The 21,116-nt window shown below is 38.3% G+C and overlaps 1 protein-coding gene, 1 long non-coding RNA gene and 1 other non-coding gene across 5 annotated transcripts in view; 2 read left to right on the top strand and 1 right to left on the bottom strand.

Annotated features, from left to right (window-relative positions):
* Window positions 1-12,112, bottom strand: part of LOC139085019 (uncharacterized) — a 45,850-nt gene extending 33,738 nt beyond the window's left edge. The window contains exons 1-4 of one of the 2 annotated variants that reach the window (XR_011542981.1): window positions 11,927-12,112; window positions 10,175-10,273; window positions 7,813-7,940; window positions 7,356-7,499 (exon numbers count right to left, since the gene is read on the bottom strand). This is a non-coding gene — a long non-coding RNA (uncharacterized lncRNA). Of the gene's footprint in view, window positions 1-7,355; window positions 7,500-7,812; window positions 7,941-10,174; window positions 10,274-11,926 lie in introns of those variants that run through there. The other variant, XR_011542982.1, reaches the window with a different exon arrangement.
* Window positions 8,386-8,457, top strand: TRNAA-CGC (transfer RNA alanine (anticodon CGC)). Its single transcript has one exon. It is a non-coding gene; the product is annotated as a tRNA-Ala (tRNA).
* Window positions 12,113-12,131: 19 nt separating the features above from the next.
* ZC2HC1A (zinc finger C2HC-type containing 1A) overlaps window positions 12,132-21,116 on the top strand; it is a 47,928-nt gene continuing 38,943 nt past the window's right edge. The window contains exon 1 of one of the 2 annotated variants that reach the window (XM_070630398.1): window positions 12,132-12,272. In XM_070630398.1, coding sequence (XP_070486499.1) covers window positions 12,158-12,272 — 115 coding nt within the window. In that variant the 5' untranslated portion in view covers window positions 12,132-12,157. The remainder of the gene's footprint in view (window positions 12,273-21,116) is intronic. The other variant, XM_070630400.1, reaches the window with a different exon arrangement.

Raw genomic sequence — 21,116 nt, 5'->3', positions numbered from 1 at the left:
GTTTTCCCTTACAATAAATAACTAGAATCAGTTGTAATTATATTATTATATTAGAAGCAAGTGTACTTTTTAAAGTCAGAATCAGTTTTTTAAATTTGAAATTTCTGTCACTGTTTATTTTTGTTGCTGCTTTTCACTGTTTATTTTTGTTATATCAGTCCTATAATTTACTGAACAAGATGAATTTATAGCCAGTCGAATACCTCTGTAGAAAAACATAGCCAGCCAGAAAATATTATCCAGGAATGCTCGCTGACTCTACTACCTTCTGAAATTTCAGGCATTGATTCTTAACATCAGTACAAAGTTACACAGGAAGCTGATGTGGAGTAAGCAGACAAATAGAATTGCTGATTTGAGAGATTAAGAAATGGTAAAGGCAATTTAGAGCAGAGAAAACAAAGTGAACTCAGTATTTCTTTTCCTAGAAAAAACAGCATGAAACATTTGAATCAATCCTTTTAAAGTTTTTCTAAATCCTATTATTTTCAATAGGTGTTCATATCTAATTCTATCAATTTATAGATTTTTAGTGTCCTAAGAGTCATTAAATATATTAAACTTTATCATATTAGTCTGTGTTCTTCTGTGTTTACCCTTTTACTTGGCAAACATGATATTAATTTTCATTCAATTTTATTTCCCATATTCCTATAAGTTAGTGTAAAATAGACGACACTGCTGTTTAACAGTTAACCATTAGACTGAGATGTGTAAAGTCCTGTAAATTATTTGGATATTTTGGAAGTTCTATCTGGAAATATATTTAAAACAATAAAGAGTAGATACTTGTTTTTTCATTTTTAAAATATGAAGGTGATATAATTTAAAGTAGAAATTTACAATGACAAAAAATGCTATTAATTTACAATCTGGTTCAGATATCTGCTTTAATTCCACCTGTGTAGTAAAAATTGTTATTTAAAACCAAAATTTAGGGGGCTGGCCCCGTGGCCGAGTGGTTACGTTGGCGCGCTCTGCTGCAGCGGCCCAGTGTTTCGTCGGTTCGAATCCTGGTCACGGACATGGCACTGCTCGTCAGACCACGCTGAGGCAGCGTCCCACATGCCACAACTAGAGGAACCCACAACGAAGAATACACAACTATGTACCGGGGGGCTTTGGGGAGAAAAAGGAAAAAATAAAATCTTTAAAAAAAAAAAAAAATTAAAAAAAAAAAAATTTAATAGCTGCTTTGCATCCAAACTGGAGAGGTTTGTGGAAGAGCCTTCAACCACATCTTTAATATTTTAGTTTCTAAGTATCATGATCAAAACTTGATTACTGTGACTTCACCGTGAGATTCTGTGATTTCAGTATATTATTGTTAGGGTTAAGTTTTCACAGATCTACTAAATGTGCAGGTGTTCATGGGCATGGCATTTAGGGAATCAAAGAGTCTGACTTCCACATCAGGATCATCGTGGAGCATGGGGAAGAGAGACCAAGCCCCAGCGGTAGACTTGATAATTCAGCAGGGCTGTGTCCTTGGAGGCCGATGTGACCAAGAGAATACAAAATCTGTAAATTGGCAAAAAGCTTGGACTTCCCACAGAAAAGACTGCTCAATTTAAATAAAATCCCAAAGGACAGATTGACCTCAACTAGGTCAGTTCTGTTCTAGAGTCGTGCAAACGCTGTGCAATTTTTAAGCCAGACTTCACAGGATTACCGGGCAAAGTGCTCATTGTTCAGTTGGAACATAAAAAATAATTTTTTAACTTATTTCTGTTGTTGTCTCCAAGGAAGAACTTTAAAGTGTTTTTTATGAAAATGCTTTACTCTGTGTAAAGAAAACAAATGAAAATTCCAACAAAAACATAGAATGTTTCCTTCCATTTTTGCATTTCTAAGGTCCATTTGTAAAGGATAAATCATTTAAACCTCATTTTTAATTTCAAAATAAAATGTAATTTACTTTAAATTTCTTGGCTACATTGGTACTACTAGGATATCTTTGAAAATAAAAATAGTAAAAAGAGTATGTGAAACCCCTAATATTTAGATTTCATATGTGTATGCTATATATCCCAATGCAGACTCAGTGATGTTTATCTTTTTACTATGTGGAAATAGAAAGTATAAACCTCATATTTGTTATTTCAACTCTGGCTGCAAAAATATATCTGAAATCAGATTCTGCAAGTCTCAGTTAGGAATTTAATGACAAATCTTGAAAGAATGAGACTATTGCCATATATGTTTTTGAACAGAGCCTTGAACTAACCACTATATTGTCTTAGATAACAAGCAGTTTGTTGGATATTTATAATTCCAAACCAAAAAAATTTAGGTTATATCTATTTTAATCTATATCTTTTTACCATAAAATTTTTACCTGTTTATTTACCATTTAATTTTTATCTGTTTGTTTGCTAAGAAAGTCAAAGTGCTTTCATAAAACAGTGAAAATACTTTTTATAGTTCCAAGGAATTTTCACTTATAACTTCAAGGCAATGATTATTTGTTATGGGGAACTACATTTGTTTTGGAAATGTGTGTTTGTTCACTTAACATTGAATCCTATGTTGTAAAAGGTGATTAAATTTACCTACCAATCTTGTGATAATTAACTCAGTAAGACCTTATTATTTTTATTCTATAATTTCTCATATATAAATGACTTGATTTTTCAGATAGTAAGCATAGAAACTCTTAGTTATTCATATCCTGCTACAGAAATAGCTGTAAAAAAACACCATGACTTCAACAATTTATTTCTTAAAAGCATCACAAATCTAAATTTCTCTTTGACAGATATATCTTGTGTATTATTGAAAATACTATATTTAGCTTTATTTTTCATTTTGCAAAATTTCTCTTCATTATAAATTATCTAATGTATATTTTTGTTTCAAATGAACTTCTTGCCCCCAGTGTGACTATATTTGGATATATTTGGGCCTGGAGGAGGTCATTAAGGTTAAATGAAGTTATAAGAGTGGGGTCCTACTCCAGTAGGTTTGGTGGCCTTATAACAAGAAGAAGAGAGAGGGAGATCTTTCTCTTTCCGCAAGATAAGAACACAGCAAATAGCTGGGCTGTCTGCAAGCCAGGAAGAGTATCTTCACCAGAACTTGACCCTGCTGCCCCCCTGATCTCAGACTTCCAGCCTCAAGAACTGTGAGAAAATAAGTTTCGGTTGTAAACCACCCAGTCTACGATATTTTGTTATAGCAGCTCACATTGACTAACACAATGCTTATGCTATGGAGTCCAACCAAGCTTTATCATAGCTCTACAAGAAGGTATTAGACATTGGCCCAACCCAATAATAAACTGGCACTGTGTTTCACATGGATAACCTACTTAAGGTACCCCACTGGTGGCTGGAGTAACCCACAAGGGAAGACTCATATACTTGTGTTCTGGAGAATTATAATCTCAAATATTGTAAAACCACACTCTTGGATCTACAATTCTGTTACCACCAATAGGCCAGACCATCATCACGTTAGACTTGGGTCATTTCAGTGACCTTCCAAAAGTTCATCCTTCTCTCTGTCCCCACTGGGTATAGTTATCTTAATCATATTTTTAAAATAACATTTCACCCTGTTCAAAAATCATCAAGGCTGAAGATCCTTCATTGTTTATGAGAGATTTTAATCTGAAAGTCTAGCTCTCATGATCCTCTGTAATTTGGGCCTAATTTAAATTTCTCACATATAATAAATGCTCAGTAAATACTTGTATAATTAATTTTGTGTTTCAACATGTTCTCACTGTCTCCTGAACTTGCCATCATGATTCCTGCTTTTTTGATCTTGGTATATCCTGTGATCAACCCCCTACCCAAAGTATCTGTCATAATCCTACATATTCTAAGAGAACAAGCACAAAATCCATTTCCTGCAAGAAACTTCCCCAATTCCAAACCATGAGGGTATTTTTCCCTATGACTCCTCTGCCTCTTTTGACCTGAACTTTTCATTCTAGCATTGTGTGCATTAGGTGTGTGAGCACGTATTACTAGCATTTTTTGTATCTTATTACCCCATCTAGATTGTAAACTTCTGTAGGATGTCCATTCTCAGTACCTAGTCTTCTTCATTAATCCTTCCCTGGAAACTCAGCCTGAAATAATCTCTCTACTTCAAATATTTAGTACTTATTTTCTATAGCTTTCATTCGTCTCTTAATTATACCCAGTATTCTATTTGCTATTTGTCATGTATTATTATTATATTCTTCACATGTTCTTGCTCAATTAACTAGATTTTAAGTTCCTTGCAGTCACAGGCTTTTATTCTTACAATGTCTAGAACAGAACTATGTAAAAATCTGCATATAAAGAGACACAAAATTATAGCCTGAAGGGACAAAGTCCAGAAGTCAGAAGACCTGAGTTCTAGTCCTTTGTTTAGCCAACCAAGCATCCATTCTGGGCAGTCTTTTAATAAGCCTTTCTGGGTCTTTCTAGACTAAAGTTGTGGTGGGATACTGTTAAGACCTTTTAAAGATTTTTTGAAATTAGGTCATAGTTTGCCTCTTTCTGCAGTGTCCAAATTCACACACAAAGAGATGAAGTATCTACCTCTGAAAAGAGGATGGTGACAAAGGAGACCACAATCACTGGAAGTAGCCAATGGGGTATTTGAGCAAGTGCAAAGGTTATCTGAAGACTGTAAATTCTTTCAGAGGATATACTTGGTTTTACTTTGCTGTTTTCTAGGAGTTGGTTACCCAAATGCCTGGGTAAGCATAGTGTATTACTCAGGGTTCCCCAGAGAGACAGAACCACCAGATCGACAGGGTTAGGCCATCAAACTGAAGCCCCAGGGTAGAATTGCAGTTCTAGTCCAAAGGCACTCCGTTGGCAGAATTCCTTCTTACTCAGGGGAGGTCAGTCTTTGTTCTATTAAGGCCTTCAACTGATTAGCTGAAGCCCACCCACATTATGGAGGCCAATCTGCTTTTCTCAAAAATCACCAATTTAAACATTAAACTCATCTGGAAAATACCGTCACAGAAACACTTAGAATAATATTTGACCAAATATCTCGACACTGTGGCTTAGCCAAATTGATACATAAAACTAACCATCACCAATAGATTCTGTCATTGAGGGAAACAGAGAATAATTTAGACGGCAGCTTTAATTTCATTCCATGGACAGTTTATCAGTCCTCTCCTTCATGATCTGAAATTCAAGTGAGCAGGAATCAATGCCTTTCTTTCTGTCATTCTCAACAGATTCAGTGTCCTCATTTAGAAAAAGCAATTACGCTACAGCATATGGATCTCAAATAAGAGAATCCCCTCATATACACCAACCCTGCCACTTACTCACTAAAACTTTGGAAAAGTCATTTCATCTTATTGAATCTCAGTTTCTTCAATGTGAAAATGGGAAGAATACCACCTACCTCACAGGTGGGTTATGAAGATCACGTGAAACTATATGGGAAGCAATATGCTTAGTAACATGTTAACCATAACCATTACGTGTTAAATAAGACTACTTAAAAACAACTGTTTTGAAGTCCACACCGTTCCCTCATAATTTCAATCATTTACTAAACATTTATTGAAACCATTGACTGAAGTATTAAATTTCCCAAAAACAACAATGCCCTGTGAAAGTGTAGAGAATTATCAACAGAACTGAATAAATAGTTGATATATGCATAGTTATTACCAACTCAAGTAGAGCTGGGCATGGGATGGGCTCTTAGATTTTAATAACAGTATTAGGTCATTAAATCGGCACTACTATCTGTCAATCAAGGGATCCAAGGTTGGGCTTCCTAGAAGCAGGACTGAGAGGGAGATTCTTACGGAAGTAATTTGTTAGAGATGACTCCTCTAGAGTGAGGGAAGCAGGTTAGGGCAATAGGGAAGAAGAAAGATAGGCAAGGATGGGATCTTACCTGAAGACTGGCTTCAGCTCCCCTTGAGTCAAAGGCTAGCCTGCTGTAGCCCAGAGTTAGGCAGTCACTGACTGTGGGCTGCCCTCCTGATGATGAGGGCCAAAAGCTCTCAGGTGTGGCAGCACTCTTTACAAGAAGGGCAATTTTTTAGAGAAAGAAATAGCTGTGGGTTATCAGCCAATATGCTCAACAGCTGAAGCTGGATGCACCTTCTGGTAAAGGGGATTTGAGAATGCAACAACCTCCATGACAAAGGGTCGTTGATGTTCATGACAATAACAGAGGCACTGCAAAGGTGTTAAGAGCTCTCTGAATTCTCAAAGACTTGCTGGCATCCACTATAGTCTTTTATAGTGTTCAAATTCTTTGAAACTGGTGTTCCTTGAATTATATGTAAATTAAGTTTCTATGAATACTAATATTTTATTATCTAGAATTTCTCTTTCTCAGGCAAATATAAACTTTATTATGTTTTGTAAACAGAACCAGAGGAGACTTATTTCTATTTTGTTGATTATCTGTTAGCTGCTAAGAAACATAAATGTACATAGACTTAAGCAACTCTGTGTTTCTTGGAAACAGCAAGCAAACAACTGCTGGATCCATACGATAAAATCTGACAGTGGTATACCAAATTTATACTTTTGGTATACACTCTAAGTAAGAAGTAAGTAAATAGAGTGGTATACCTTCAATGTAAAACTGTAAACAAGCAACTTTCCTAGAAAGATAGGTTTGTAAATGTTGGCATTTGTATAAATATTTAATGCAGATAATTCTAATAACATGTGTACCCACAACAAAAACTAAAGCTTTAGTTTTTCATTTTTACCTGTTTGCTCTTAAGGCAAAACCAAGTAATCAATTACATTAATAATTAGCATGTGTTTATAGAGTGAATTCTCACATGCTGTTTCCATTAAAAGCTAGCTGCAAAAACTATAGTATCTAATAATCTTTTTAGGAAACAGAGCCATAAACCTTTTAAAATCATAAAGAAGTGCCAAGACATTCATTTGGGTGATTTATAATGGGAGAATTTTCCTTTTCTGTCCTTAGTATAAATACTCTGACATCATCATCAACATTATATAATATTTATTTGTACTACGTCACAGAACTTTTAAGAAAACTCTTTTAAAGGCCCTGGGAAGCTGCTATGATTAATAATAAAGCAAAGCGGAAAGGACTCCTGATATACTGTATTTCTCTTTTTTCTGTTTCTCTTCCTTTGGGTGGGGAAAAAGAGCACCTGAAAACACTTGATTTTCCTGGCAGTAATAGGCAAAACTGGATAAAGCTGAAGTTCACAACGTCTCAAAACAGTTCTGGGCATTGGTTTCCATTTAAATTTGTAGAGTTACCCCATGACATAAAAGACACTGCAAAAAAATGTTTTTGTTGTTGTCTCTAAATTGTCTCTGTTTTCTTAGCATCAGTTTGGCTACACCAAAAGAAAAATGTGTAACCAAATAGCCTCATAATCTAGAGGTAAAGAGAACTTTAATAAAAACTCAAATGCACAATTCATATGGAAAATACATTGATGGACTTGACAGAATTAAAGTTAAAGATTTCTGTTCCATGAAAGGCATCAGAGACAAAGTTATCAGATAGTTGACAAACTGGAAAAAGATTTTTAAAATAATCAAAATTAGCAAAAGGTTAGCACCTAGAATATACAAGAATTTACAAATCCAGAAGAAAAAGATGACAATCCCAATATAAAGTATGGCTAAAACTAGGCAATTCATTTAAAGACAAATCGGAATTAGCAAGTATACAAAAAGATGCCCAACTCTTGACTCCCAATGGATCAGCAAAAATTAGAGAAAAGCTGGCTATTAATGAGATATAGGAAGACCGGCACTCTTGCCCACTGCTGCTGGGAGTGTACACTGACACAGCCATTGTAGATGGCAATCTGGGCATACTTACTGGAAATGAATATGATCCAGTAATCCATTCCAGGGGTGCATCCCAGAGAAACTTGAGCCCAGGTTCATAAGGGGACAGGCACAAAGATGTTCATTGTAGCAGCAGGTTAGAGGCAACTCGGTCTGTCACTGCAGGAAAGGGTAAATAAAATGTGGTGCATGCAGAGAGTACAACACTATCCAGCATTCAGAAGCAATAAGCTAGTGTTACATACAGCAACATGGGAAATCTCTAAATGAATGTTTATTTAAAAATTACAAACTGAATAAAGGCTACAGTATAAAGTACGTAAATTAAAAACAGATGCATATATAAAACAGTACTATATATGTTTCCAGGAACCACATACATCAAAGATATCTGTGAACTTAGAGCTTAAATGCAATATAATGGTGCTTATAGTAAGGAGACTGGTCAATAGAGTTAAAATGGAGGATGAAAGCCAAAATAATAAAACGGAAAAAAAAGAAAGAGATGCCTTTGCACAGAAGTTGATGTATGTGCTGTACACGAGGAAGTATTATTAACTCAACACCATGAACCTGAGATCAAAAATACATAAGCAAACACTGAGGGGGTGTAGCTCAGTGGAAGAGCGCATGTTTCGCATGCATGAGGCCCCGGGTTCGACTCCCGGCACCTCCAAGCAGTAATTGGTCCTCAAAAACACGTGAAATGAGCTAAAAGTATATAAATTATATAATGATAGTTCCTGTCCTTTGTAAGTTAAACAGGAAAAAATGTTACAACAGGAACAAAAATATATACCAAACTCTCCTTGCTTCTTTACTAACTGTCATAAAACAGGCTAGGCTTGCATCCTTTTCTTAAGGAGACTGATGCCTTTGTCCCCTCATCCTCAGTGATCGTTACCCAACCAATAACACTGTTCAAGACACAATTTGAGTTCTACTTCTCTATAAAACCTTTTAAATTGTTCCTTTCATGTAAATATCTTCCTGAAACCAGTTACTTTTATAAGCTCTACCACAACATCTAAGACAACAATATATTGAATATATTGTCCTCTATTGCTCTGTATTGTGTTATGCCCAGGGCTTCCTCTACCAGATGGTAACTTCCTAGAGACCAGGGAGACTTCTTCAGAGCTTTCTGTCATGCCTAGAACAGTGTGGCATACATAGGAGTATCTCAGTAAGTATCTGGATTAATAGATTTTCAGATGAGATTTGGAATTGTGGTAGCAAGGGACAGATAAATGGGATTATAACTGATGGCTGAAAAAATTTCTCCTTTTGTAGCTAGGAACTAGTTTTAAAAGTAGAGGAGAAAGAGGTAGAATAATTGCTATCACACTGTGAACAGAGTAGCCCTCTGGTCAATGAAAGAGATGAAGTTTGCTTTAGGTTCCTCTTTTTCCCCTTTTCTTGAGGTTTTCTTGTCTAGGACTATCACTGTTATTTTCCCTGAACACCTAAAGAATTTTGTTTTCACTTCAATCTACAAACCAAAACTAAGAGCCAACTCAGAACGTGCTTCTTCAACCTAGAACACTGTTCAACAGCCCGTTCCCACTTTTAAGGGAAATACCCATCTTTTGTTTTTGATGGAAATTATCGTTTTGTTATGATTACCAAGTGTATGAACTAATTTTACATACTAAACTATGGTGGATCATTCCTCTGGAGGCTGTGGAGGGAAGAAACCCCTGTTATAGTGGAGTTAGTAAACTGAGTTAGATTCTCACTGAGTTTCAGAATCTCATTTAGCTGTGCTCTGCATATAATTTGAATGAAAGCCAAAGGTTGCCTCTGAAAGGGAAATTGATCTTTGCGTAGGATCCAACAGGAAGTTGGAAATTTAAAACGAGAAGATACATGTAGCTTGCTCAGCCCCTTGGAAGGTGCAAAAGAGATTGGATTGGCTCCAGGAAATGTGGTTTAAGGCAAAGTAATGCTAAGTGGAAAGAATCAGGGATATGATGTAATGAGACAAGCGTACAATATCCATTTCAGGCATTTACTAGTTTTGTGATCTGCATAGAGTCGGTAAGCATCTCTGAACCTTTGCTTTCTTTTACGTATGATAAAGAGATGATGAGATCTCTAATTCATATTTGTCTATGAATGTTATCATCACCTAGAAAGATCACTTGGCAGCTGAAGAAAATTATGAACAGACAAGAGCTTAGGAACATAAAAAAAGGAACTGAGCTTCATTCATTTTAGTAACTGGCTAGTAATGAAAGGGGCCTGAAACATTGTAGGTACTCAATAAACATCTGTTGAATGAATGCATCAGAAAAATGGAATAGATGAGAGAGGACGTAAAGTTAGAAGAGGGCACCAAGAGCAAATGGACTCTCAGGCCAGGCATGTAGCAGGCAGAGGAAAGAACTTACAAGGCAGATCAGAAATTGTCCTCTTCACCCAGCTGTCAGGACCAGGGAAAAGCTGCGGGACCCAGGTAGCTGGAGCATCAAGTGCTGAGAGCCCACTACCTATAGAGGACATTAGCAGGCTCATGTTAGAGAACTGAGATTCACAGTAGTAACGCCTACCCAAAACAACCTTAAACAACAGATCTGAACATTTGGATTTTCTGTGAGGCAGCCAGAAGGCAAGGTGAGGAAGGGAAGTGAGGAGTTCCATGAAGTCGTCATAGGTAGAACCACACAGACACATGCTTAAATACAAGCTACCATTCACTAGTAGGATAGACACGGGCCAAACAATGAATCTCTCCGAGACATCTAGAAAATGAAGACTTTAATCCTGAATAATGAAAATTATAGTAGCTACTCTGTAGAATTGTTTTGAAGATGAAATCAGTGAATATATGAAAAGAACCTAAAACAAGCTTAGCACGATTTTTAAGAGTGTGAATATCATTATTGTGTTTGTTGTTATTGGAGCTTTTATGCCCCATAAGGTGTGTATCAGCCAACTCAGTTTTTGTCTTGACTTTAGTTCAAGAACTTGTAATTTGTAAAGTGCTTCTTTATTTTGGGGTTTATTTTTGGGTCTTCTTCCTCCTTAGTGCTCTCTTAAAAGGTCCCCCCTTCCTCCGATTCTAATTTTGTCTTAGCAGCACTGAGGACAAAGGTCCTTTCCATGGTTAATCCAGGGAGGCTAAGGGGCTGGTGTGGCTGTGGTTTGGCCAACCAGGCCCAGGATCTCAGATCCCAGAGAAGCAGCAGAGCCAGGGCAGAAGCAGGGAAGGGCAGGAGTGGAGACCTGGAGGACTCCAGGTAAGAGATGGACTACACCACGTTCAATGCTCTGAGAGCACCTTCGCAGTAGGAGATGATGGCCCGCGAAGTGTTTGTTTCCTTGTTCGTAACATATTCGTTTGAATGGAGAAGAAGCCTCTTGACTCATAAGGCAACTGTAAGACACACACTGTTTGCAAGATGCATACTTTTAACAGTAGACAAAGTTAGATAGGATGTCAAAACTCTGCAACTGAACAGATTAATAAGAAAACGAATCTAAGGTTTGTTATGGAAATCGTATTAATACAACCTGCCGGTAGATATACTAGTAACAACGAACAACATGGCTCGTTTACCACTGCCAAATCAAATTTTCAAAGATATTCAGTTCTGGTGAAAAGTATTCAACTGTTAGGCACAGGTTTTAGCTAGCTGTGAAGTTCCCTTCACCCCCAGGAGGTTGTGACTGACAGCCACAGGCCTCGTGCTGTCTTGGGGAGATTATTCCCCTTCAGATCCCGGAGCAAACACAGTTTTGGGTTTTCCTCCTCAGTTAGGAGGCCAGCCGACTATTCCAGCTCGGGGAGGAGAAAGAACAGGCCCGAGCGTGCCGAAGGGAGCGGCGGGGAAGGCAGGGCGCGGCCCCACTCCTCATTTGGGGCCCCAGCGTTCCTGCTGGGAAACCGTTTTCCAGCGCTTCCATCCTTGTCAGGTCCACAATCAGGGGAGATAAAGCACGGTTTCTGCTCCAAAAACGTGCTTGACTCCTAAAGCCGCGAGGGGAGATAAAGCCTAGGGAACACACTCAGGTAAAGCCGTGTGACCCACTGGCGGAAAACCGAGAGGGTGCTGCACACATCGTGCGCGACGCCGCTTCGGTTTGTTTGCCTCGAGCGCTCAGGGAGGGACAAACGAGAAGACAGCACTTCACTGACGGACCGGGGGCTGGAGATGGGGGCCCGCGACGTGCTGGGATGCTCTGCAGGAGAGGAGGAGGTGTGAGGGGACAGGCTGGCGGCGAACAAAGGCGCCGTCGGGGCCGCGGACCCAGGAGCGACGCGAGCGCCCGGCGCCCTCAGGCAGCGGTGCGGCCCCCACAGGAGGCGCGGCGCCCCGCGAGGCCCCGCCCCCGAGCCCCCGCCCCCGGCGCTGGGCCAATGGGAGCGCGGGATGTTAGCGGGTGGGAGGCGCGGCCGCGTTGCTACAGCCGGAGCTGGGCGGTGGCGGGCGCTGTCGGAGGAGGCTCGGAGAGCTCTGTGTGGTGGCGCCATGGAGGGGCTGGAAGGTGAGGAGGGGAAGGGATGCGGGCCGGGGGCAGCTGGGGGGGGGGGGGGGGCGGCGCTGGACCGGTCCCGGGGAGGCCAGGGCAGGAGGGGAGCGGCAGACCCCGCCGCATCCCCGGAGGCCGGGGCTGGCTGGAGCCCGGCAGCCCCCGGTGAGGTGGAGCGGGTGGTCCTCATGCTGCCCCTGCTGGGACGGGCTCAGCCGGGCTTCGCCGCCCGGAGCCTGATCCTGCCTCCTAACACGCCTGCAAACCCCTTCCTACCATTTTCTGGTCTTGCCTGACTCCTGAGTTTCCTTTTTGGTAATCACAACCTCTGGCCAGATTTTATTTTCCTTGCAAGGTGGCCTCTGCATTAATGTCCACGGCCTCCCCGCCTCCAGCCTTTTCTGGGGCCCCCTGGGTGTGTCTCCATCCTCAGCTTCGGACACTTTCCTTGGCCAGTTTGCCTAGGTCACCGTTTTTCCCTTTCTACAGCATCTTCTATGGAAGGGATGCCAAGAGCATCTCCCAAGGAAGTGTCACTGGCCAGCTTTAGAGCCGGGACAATAGAGTAACGGAAGGATTTAAGGGTTTGTTCACGACGACTCTAAGGAAGGGCCAGCCTTGGTTCCCTATGTTTCGGTTTATCCTTATGCTGTAACCATGACTCCAGATTTTGCTTTGTTCTCAGTTCTTTCACTTTTTCTCCATTCTCTTTACCCATTTTATCCTGTGTAATACAGCATTCGCCTAAAAACAACAAAGGAAAAAAAAAACCAACTAGCATTGGCAACAGCAGTTTCAAGACTCTTTTTTCAAATTGTGGTTAATCCTTCTGATGAAGAATAAGCCTGCAGAATTGATAGATCCTGTTGTCTTGATTTAGCTCTTTTTTCCTCCTCATTTGCATCGATCCAGGTGGAATTAATAAGCAGAGGCATTGACCCTCTAGGCATCGTTGCATGCTGCAAAGTAAATGCTTTCAGGTTCTGTTATGAAGTGAAAAGTAATAACGGGTAACTTTTTCCAGTGACGTAAGCTCACCAAAATGCACATGTGATAATGAATATAATAGTATTTCATGCTTTTGCTCTGAGATGGGGTTCCTATAGTAAAAACCTTGTGGATGATAGATAATGAAAAATTCTGATAATTTGCCATTTGTGGGAAGCTGCAGCATGTTATGATGAATGAAAGTCTTGTTCTTTGCTTGTTTAATTTATTTTAGGCAGATCATTCAAGTTTCAATGGAATAGGAATTGTAATGATAGTACTCCTTACTTTCAAGATACTTTTGTTTAAAAGACTTCTTGGAGGCAGCTTATTTATTTATTTTTTTTACAAATTTTAAAACGTGGTGGCATAGTGGGTAGGATCATGGGTTCTGGAATTCTCACAAGGTATCGTAATACACATAATGTGCTTTAGAACAGTTTTTCTGCAGATTTTTATTGTTTTGTTTAACATTTATAATTAAGGCAAAGATCTTCATCTGATTTTTGACTTGTGTATGCTGAGCACCTAAAACTGTCTGACGCAAAGTAGGTGCTGGACATTTGTTGTTAGATAAATGACTTTGTCTATGGTGGGCACCATTGTAGCCCTAGGGATGCAGCAAAAAATCGAAAGTCAAAGCCGTGCTCTCATCAAGCCTACCTGTTAGTGAACCTTATATTTTAGCAGTGCTAAAACATTACTATTGAAACCTTACTAAGAATGCTTTTAGAATATAGTGAAAACCTATTATAATACTCAGTTACATGGGTGGAGAAATACATGAATTCTGATCTAGTATGCTATGTTATGATGGGCGTGTTTTATGGGCCCAGCTTGTGATGTATCATGTTAAAAAGTACTTAACCTTTACTTGTCGTTTGAATTTTTCTTTAACAAAATGAGTTGCTATCATTAACTATAATGTGTTTAATTTTAATGAATTAGGTTAAAATATGTGAAATTGTTCTTTTTGTATGGTGAAACAATTGACTATTGATAATTTCAAGTGGTTTAGACTAATAAAAGCTCTGACGGTTTCTTTTTTTTGAGTTAGGACAGTGTCTTTGTTTCCTTTCATTTTCTTCAAAGCAGTCCCTATTAGGTCATACTTGGCAAAGATCAAAACTTTGATTCTTAAGGTTGCATTCGTTAATTCATTCATCCATGCCTTCTTTTGGTAAACACTGATGCAGTGAAACAGTGATAGATAAGGTAAAGTTTTTGCCCTGTTGAAAGTTAAAGTCTAGTGCCTTGAAAGTGTCTAATAAACATCTTGCAGTATCCAGTAGAAAATCTTCAAGAGTTTGCTTAACATGTCATGGTAATTGAGTAAATATTGTACTGTTTGGCACTAGACTCATGTTTCTAGCTAAAACCAGTTACCAGACTAATCTTGATTGTAAAACAAGAAAATATATGAATCCTTGAAAAATTCTATTGAAGATTTTTATACTCTTTCTTATAACTTTTAAATTATTTGCATGTAGATCATATACCACATAGATGTATTATTTTTGGTCTTCTGGGAAATTTGTGCTTCGTGGATTGTCAAGAGATGAGCTATTAGCCTGAACACTGCATCTCAAAACCAAATATGAATTACTGCTTATGATTTTGTATAATCTATATCTAAGCACTTCTGCATTGTGTGGGAAATCAGAGCAAACCCTTTAATTTCTTTTCACTGAAAGCTGGTGCCCTGTAGGTATATCTAAGGGCAATAGAAGTAGTTCTAGACCTTGGAGAGTTCCAGTTTCTCTTAAGCTTTTCATCTGTAAAATGGGAAGATGATAAACTCTAAGCAGATTTTATCCGTATACAGTATTGTCATTCCTTTCACAAGATCAGGCTGCTTATTCCTCTCTTTGACTTTTAAAATTAATAGATCTTAGTATACTATCCTCTAAAACTTAATTAGAAGTCTGATCGCTCGTCTCCAGTGTAGCCCTTGATCTAGTTAAAGACAGCCATCCTGTCCCATTAGAGTTTCTTTTTTGTTTTGTTTTTCCCTGGTCTAAACACCTGCTAGTTGACTGAATAATTCTTCATCTTTGTTAACTTACCTAGCATTTGTTGTTTTTTGGTACTGAGTTGGATACCGAGGTGGGATTTTGATAGCCAGTGTGTTGGAAAGCCCTGAGTTTGGATCCTTGGTTTGTTTCTTTTTAGATCTATGATTTGCACATTTTGCTTAATCTGAACTTCAGTTTCCTCAGCTATAAAAGTTGGAGCTATTCAATACCAATCTACCTGAACTATACTGAGTAGTAAATCATGTAACATATAAAGCATTTTGCGAAATGCCTGCTATATCCAAGGCTTGTACCCCCTCAGTACTTGTTTATTGGATGGATAAAATCACAGGAGGTGTGTTAGGAGCTTAAGCATGGTTCAGTATGGGTAAAACAGCATGCTTGGAAGGGCTTGTGGGTGATCTCACTAGATAGCTATGGCAGTAGGATAGATTGGAGAAGGGAGAGGTGGGAGATAACGTGAATGTGACGAAGATTTGAACTAAGGCAAAAGGAGCAGGAATTAAAAAGGGAGGATAGACTTAGAAGGCATTTCTGAGATGGAAAGATGAGATATGATCACTGAATGTGAGAGAGAAAAGGAAACAAAGATAAAACAGCTTTATTGCTTGGACGAAGAGGTCATATTAGTATCTTTAACCAAGAGGAGGACCAAGTTTGGGAGATGAGGTAATGAGTTGGCTCCAGAAATGTTGTGTTTGTACAGCACTTGGGAGATATCTGGTGGAAAAGCCTCACAGCTCCTTGGAAATATCTATCTGGAGTTTTTAGTTTAGTAGTCATCAGCATATGACTGACAGCACATGGATGCATTCACCCAGGAAAGCTATGTTTAACAAAATGGGGAAAGACGCTTGGGAGGAACTGATGCTTTAGGGTCGAGCAGGAAGGGAAATTGGAGGGAGGGGAGTCTTTAAAGAGGTTTAAAAATTGTCCAGAAAGGGAAATGGGGGAGAAACTTATTTATTGAGTTTATTGAATATTTATTGAATAGTGAATATGTGCCAGCACCTGGTATTCCTGGAGGTCAAAGTATTAACCAGGTCAAACCCTGCTTGGTTTATGAGATCGGCAAAATTTGGGCTTAGGAGAGAGAGAAGTCACTGACGCCAAGAAAGAAAGGACTTCGAAGGTGGAAGGGATTGATCAGCAGTGCCTCATGCTGTAGAAAGATCCAGAGGATGAGGATTCAAAAGAGGGCTTTGAATTTGACAATTAGCAGATTAGTGGTGAGCAGTTGCCTCTGTTTCTTAAGGTCCCTAATGTCTCCTTATTATAGAAACTTTCCCTGATCCTACCCTCTTCCCAAACATACATAACCTTACGACTGTCTTCCCTCACTCTACTCTGTTTTTCCACATTGTGCTTATCGCAGCCTGACATTTTATATATTTAGTTGTTTTTATTTGTGTTTCCGTTATTAGAACAATAGAAGCACTATAAGATCAGAGTCTTTGTTTTTTTCATCACTGTTTGCCTGCCTCCTAGAACAGTCCCTGTCTCAGGCTGGGTACTCAATAAATAGATAATAATTGGGTACTCAATAAATAGATAATAACTGGGTACTCAAATAAATAAATAAATAAATAAATAATTAAAACGAATAGATCTATTTTAATATAGTGGTTAGGCCTGATAATATAACAGTTTGCCTGCAGTTCTGGTAAGGAGAGAAGGAGGTAGAGGGGAGCTAGTCAGTAAATGTAAGCCAGTGTTTCAAAAAAAAGGGTGCTACTCAGTACATTTGTCCTAAACATCTCTTAGGGGCAGCAGGATTTCTTTTGGGGAAATAATGGCACACTAAATCTCTTTTTTAAGACTAAGGAAGTTCTGGTCTGAGAAAACCCATTTGTTTAATCTAGCATTTTCTCAACATTTGACCATTGGAGCAAGGGAGTTGAGGGTGATTGGTGAAAGTCGTGGAAACGACTAGTCAGGGTCAGACGGGGTGGGAAGGGAAGTGCAGCCAGGAACGCATTATCAAGAAAATGCAAGTCACTCTGAGATCAAGAAAGCGATGTAGAGAGGGGTAAAAGGTGGAGTCTGTGGTTAGAGAGGGAGCTTTGAGTTTTTTAAGAGTCCAGAGGAGGGCCCTTTCTAAGTTGCTTTAAGAGTGGTCGTTTTTGCTGAACTGGAGTGCAGATGGCTGAAGTGGAGCGGAGGGGGAAGGTTATGTGTTGGGTAGGTGAAGTGTGAAATTGAAATGTTGAAATCTAGGATGAGCTGAAAAAGGAAAATCTTCTGCAATATTAGAGATTGTTGACCTAGAAGTAATTAGATTTTAAAGAGGTTGGTAAAAAGAACATGGTGCAAATGTCATGTGCTTCAAAGAGAGATTTATTGAGTTTTAAAGTTGGATTCAGATGAGCACTGGCCAGTGGTGAGGAAATACATGTGCTATACAGAGCCCAGAACTGTTCTTAATTTCCAAGATTTCTTTTCTTTTGAAAATGTTCTTTCTCATTTTTAAAATGTATAGATTTTAGAATGTCATAGCTATTTTAGATAACAGCGTATTATTTCACATCACCTATATAATAGTGTTATATAAAGATACCATTTCAAGCCTTGTTATCGTGCAGGTTTTGAGGTTGCTAAATAACGGACGGCACCTCATAACAGAATCAACAATGTGTGCTCGATAAGTTTTGTAAGGAGGGATTGGCTTTTGAGAGTTTTAGAATATTCAAGTGCTTTGTTTACTTGGTTCTGTCCATCAGTTCGACTGCTACTTTCAACGATGTTTGCTCTCTCCCCTTGCATATCATCTCTTTACTGTATTTTACAAGCCACACAGTTCGCTAGCTTTTGCTGCTCAGGAGGGTTTAGTGGAGTTTGTCTGCATGCCCTGGAGAGTAGTGGTTTTTTTTCATTGTGAAGAGTTTTTGTATATAACATCTGAGTTAAATTTTAAGGCCAATTGAGCAGATATCCTTATTTAACAGATGTTAAACTGAAGCTACATGTAGGATTAGTCATACATTTTCTTCTATTTGCTGTTGTGAAGACTTTTCCAAGCAGGAGAAAGGCCATGTTCTTTTGCTGTAGTTCTTGCAGATTCTCAGCTCTGCATATAGACAAGTGGAAGTGATTTCCTCTACATACTACACACTACCTGAAGCATGCATTCCACCATCTGCAATTGGTCGGTTGGCTTAATCATTCTTATATGTGACCAACTTTTTTTTAATCTAACTCCAGTAAGGGAGGTGTGTTAGTGTCCATGTACTTTTCTTGCTAATGTGATCTTAAGGTAGATTTTATTAAATAAATATGGTATGTTTATTATGGTTTATTAGAGATAGAAGGGGCCACAAATTAGGTCATTTAACTTAACTTCCTTATTTTATACAAGAATCTGAACCTTAGAGAGATTAAATATCTTTCCCAGGGATTCAGTTCTAAGTGAGAGCTGGGTCTTGAACTTAGATAATCAGAGACAAATTCCAGTGCTTTCTTTACTACAGTGTCATGTCTTTTAATGAATACTATTAAAACAAAATGTGGCTTTGTGACTCTAAAGCCTAAGCTGCTTCATGACCTGTTGGTAGAAGTTCTTTCCAGGGCATGTTGACACCAACACACATGCACATGAAATATTTTCTGAATTAAAGGGCTGTGCTCTGTGACTAGCTAATATAAGAGGAAATTATAAATTTATATATATCTTTATTTACTTTGAATGAAGTAGCAATGTTAGTTTTTTTCTTTTTTAGTAATTGTTTTGAAATGCTTTCTCTTCGATGCTATTTCTCTTTTTTATTCCTTTTAGTGTTAATGATTTCCTTTTCCTTTAAAGACAATGTGAACATGTTTGATAACTTGTATGAATTCATCCCAGGAGTTGGATTTTATTATATAATAGTATTGTAGTTGCTGTTAGGTTAAGTTTTAAGTTTTTGAATTAAAAAAATGGGAGATGATTTGGTTCTTAGATATAGTAAAGTAAAGAAATGGGGACTGTTAGCTTTGTGAGAGCAATGATTGTGTTATTCCACCCTTGTGTCACTATTGCTTGGTACATGCCTGGCAAGTAGTAGGTGTTGAAGTGGGCACTCACGTTATTTCCTTGTGTTGAATTAATTTTTTGTAAGATTTTGCTTTGTCATCCATTTAGCAGGGAGGTACTGAAATATACTTTTAAGCAAGTAAAATATGTGATACTTTTTCATGTTTTGTATTGATGAATTTTTAAATCATTGCTTAGAATTTAAAGGAATACATGAAAACTATAAATAGGCCGGCTTAGTAGATTATGCAGCATGTGGTATCACTTGACCATCCTTATGAAGACATTCTTAATGTATTAATGGATTCCATCCAGCAGCTGCCTCAACTTTCTGGATAGTTAGTGGAATTAAGTGATCCAGATAAATGAGATTGGTTTCCCTACAGAATCTAGCCTCTGGTATTGGAGAAGGACAAATCAGGCAAATCTTAGCTTTGCTTTTGTGGTGACCACTGCTTAACTGCCACCATACAGACATTGCCTCCATCGGAGATGACAAATAGTCACTATCTACCACTAAAATAGGGCTGTGGAGTGTTAAGAGAATGAGAGAACAAAGCAGTTCTTCTGTTGCTGTTTGGTTGTATCCCACTGATGGCTAGTGTGATTCTCCTGGGTAGTTTTCTGTGAACTCACTAAATGCCTTGGAACAAATTATATGAAGTCATAAATACTTTTTTCGTGAGTTTATTTATGTTATTCTAAAAGAAAATATTTTTCTATTTGTCTTTCATGTGATAAAAGAATTTTAACAATCAGTAAAATATTCAGCAGAAAGTATGGTAAAGTTATAGGTTCAAGTATCATTTTTAGAAAATTGCAGGTATCAAATAAATTTACGTTTGATATTTGGCTAGATAATAAAATGACAAATTGACTCAGTTATGTAGAATCTCAAAGAATATAGTTTTTTTTTCTTTTTCTCTTTTTAGTAACAAAATTTGTTGTATGCAGGTACTTGATAGATGTATTAATTTTTAATTGAGTAAAAGTTGCTGCTACTTCTTTATTTAATGAATTATTCCCATAAGGTCTGAATATCTCAATTTGCTGGTCCAATGAAGCTTAATATGTTATATGTATAAAATAGTGAACAGTTCACATAATACAGGTGGTTTGCATAATAACGAGGTGATCTTTTCCTTAAGGTGTTATATGTTCTTCCTATTGTCTGGTGTTAAAGAGAACAAGATTCTTTTTATCTTAGACTCCCTAGATCATCTCAGGAAGCTACCTCACTGATCACCAATGTTATTTCTCAATGCTTTGAAGATTAATAATAAATAAAATTAACCTTAAGATAAATTTGGTTTTTCCTTTTTTTTTGTTTTTGAGGAAGATAAGCCCTGAGCTAACATCTGCTGCCAGTCCTCCTCTTTTTGCTGAGGAAGATTGGCCCTGAGCTAACATTCATGCCCATCTTCCTCTACTTTCTGTGTGGGACGCCTACCACAGCATGGCTTGCCAAGTGGTGCCATGTCCGCACCTGGGATCTGAACCGGCAAACCCCTGGCCACTGAAGCATAATGTGTGCACTTATCCAATGTGCCACCGGGCCAGCCCCTAAATTTGGTTTTTAAAGTTTAGTAATTTACAATAGGGATAACCCATAAATTAAGAGAATGTGACAAATTGATTTGGTTAAAATAAAAGAAAACTAGGTATTTCCAACCGTATCAGTTTGGTTATCCTTAAATCATGACTTCTGTGTTTGGCCTGGCCTTTTTGACCACCGATAACTCTTTAAGTCTTGTGCCCATTTTAATTGATAGTGTTCCTTATTTCAAAATGAAACGAGATTTTTCACAAAAACTGACAACTTACATG

This window comes from Equus przewalskii, chromosome 8, assembly GCF_037783145.1.
Source record: "Equus przewalskii isolate Varuska chromosome 8, EquPr2, whole genome shotgun sequence".
Taxonomy (NCBI): Eukaryota; Metazoa; Chordata; class Mammalia; order Perissodactyla; family Equidae; genus Equus; species Equus przewalskii.
The sequence above is the reverse complement of the archived record's forward strand: the minus strand, read 5'-3'. Positions and strand labels throughout refer to the sequence as shown.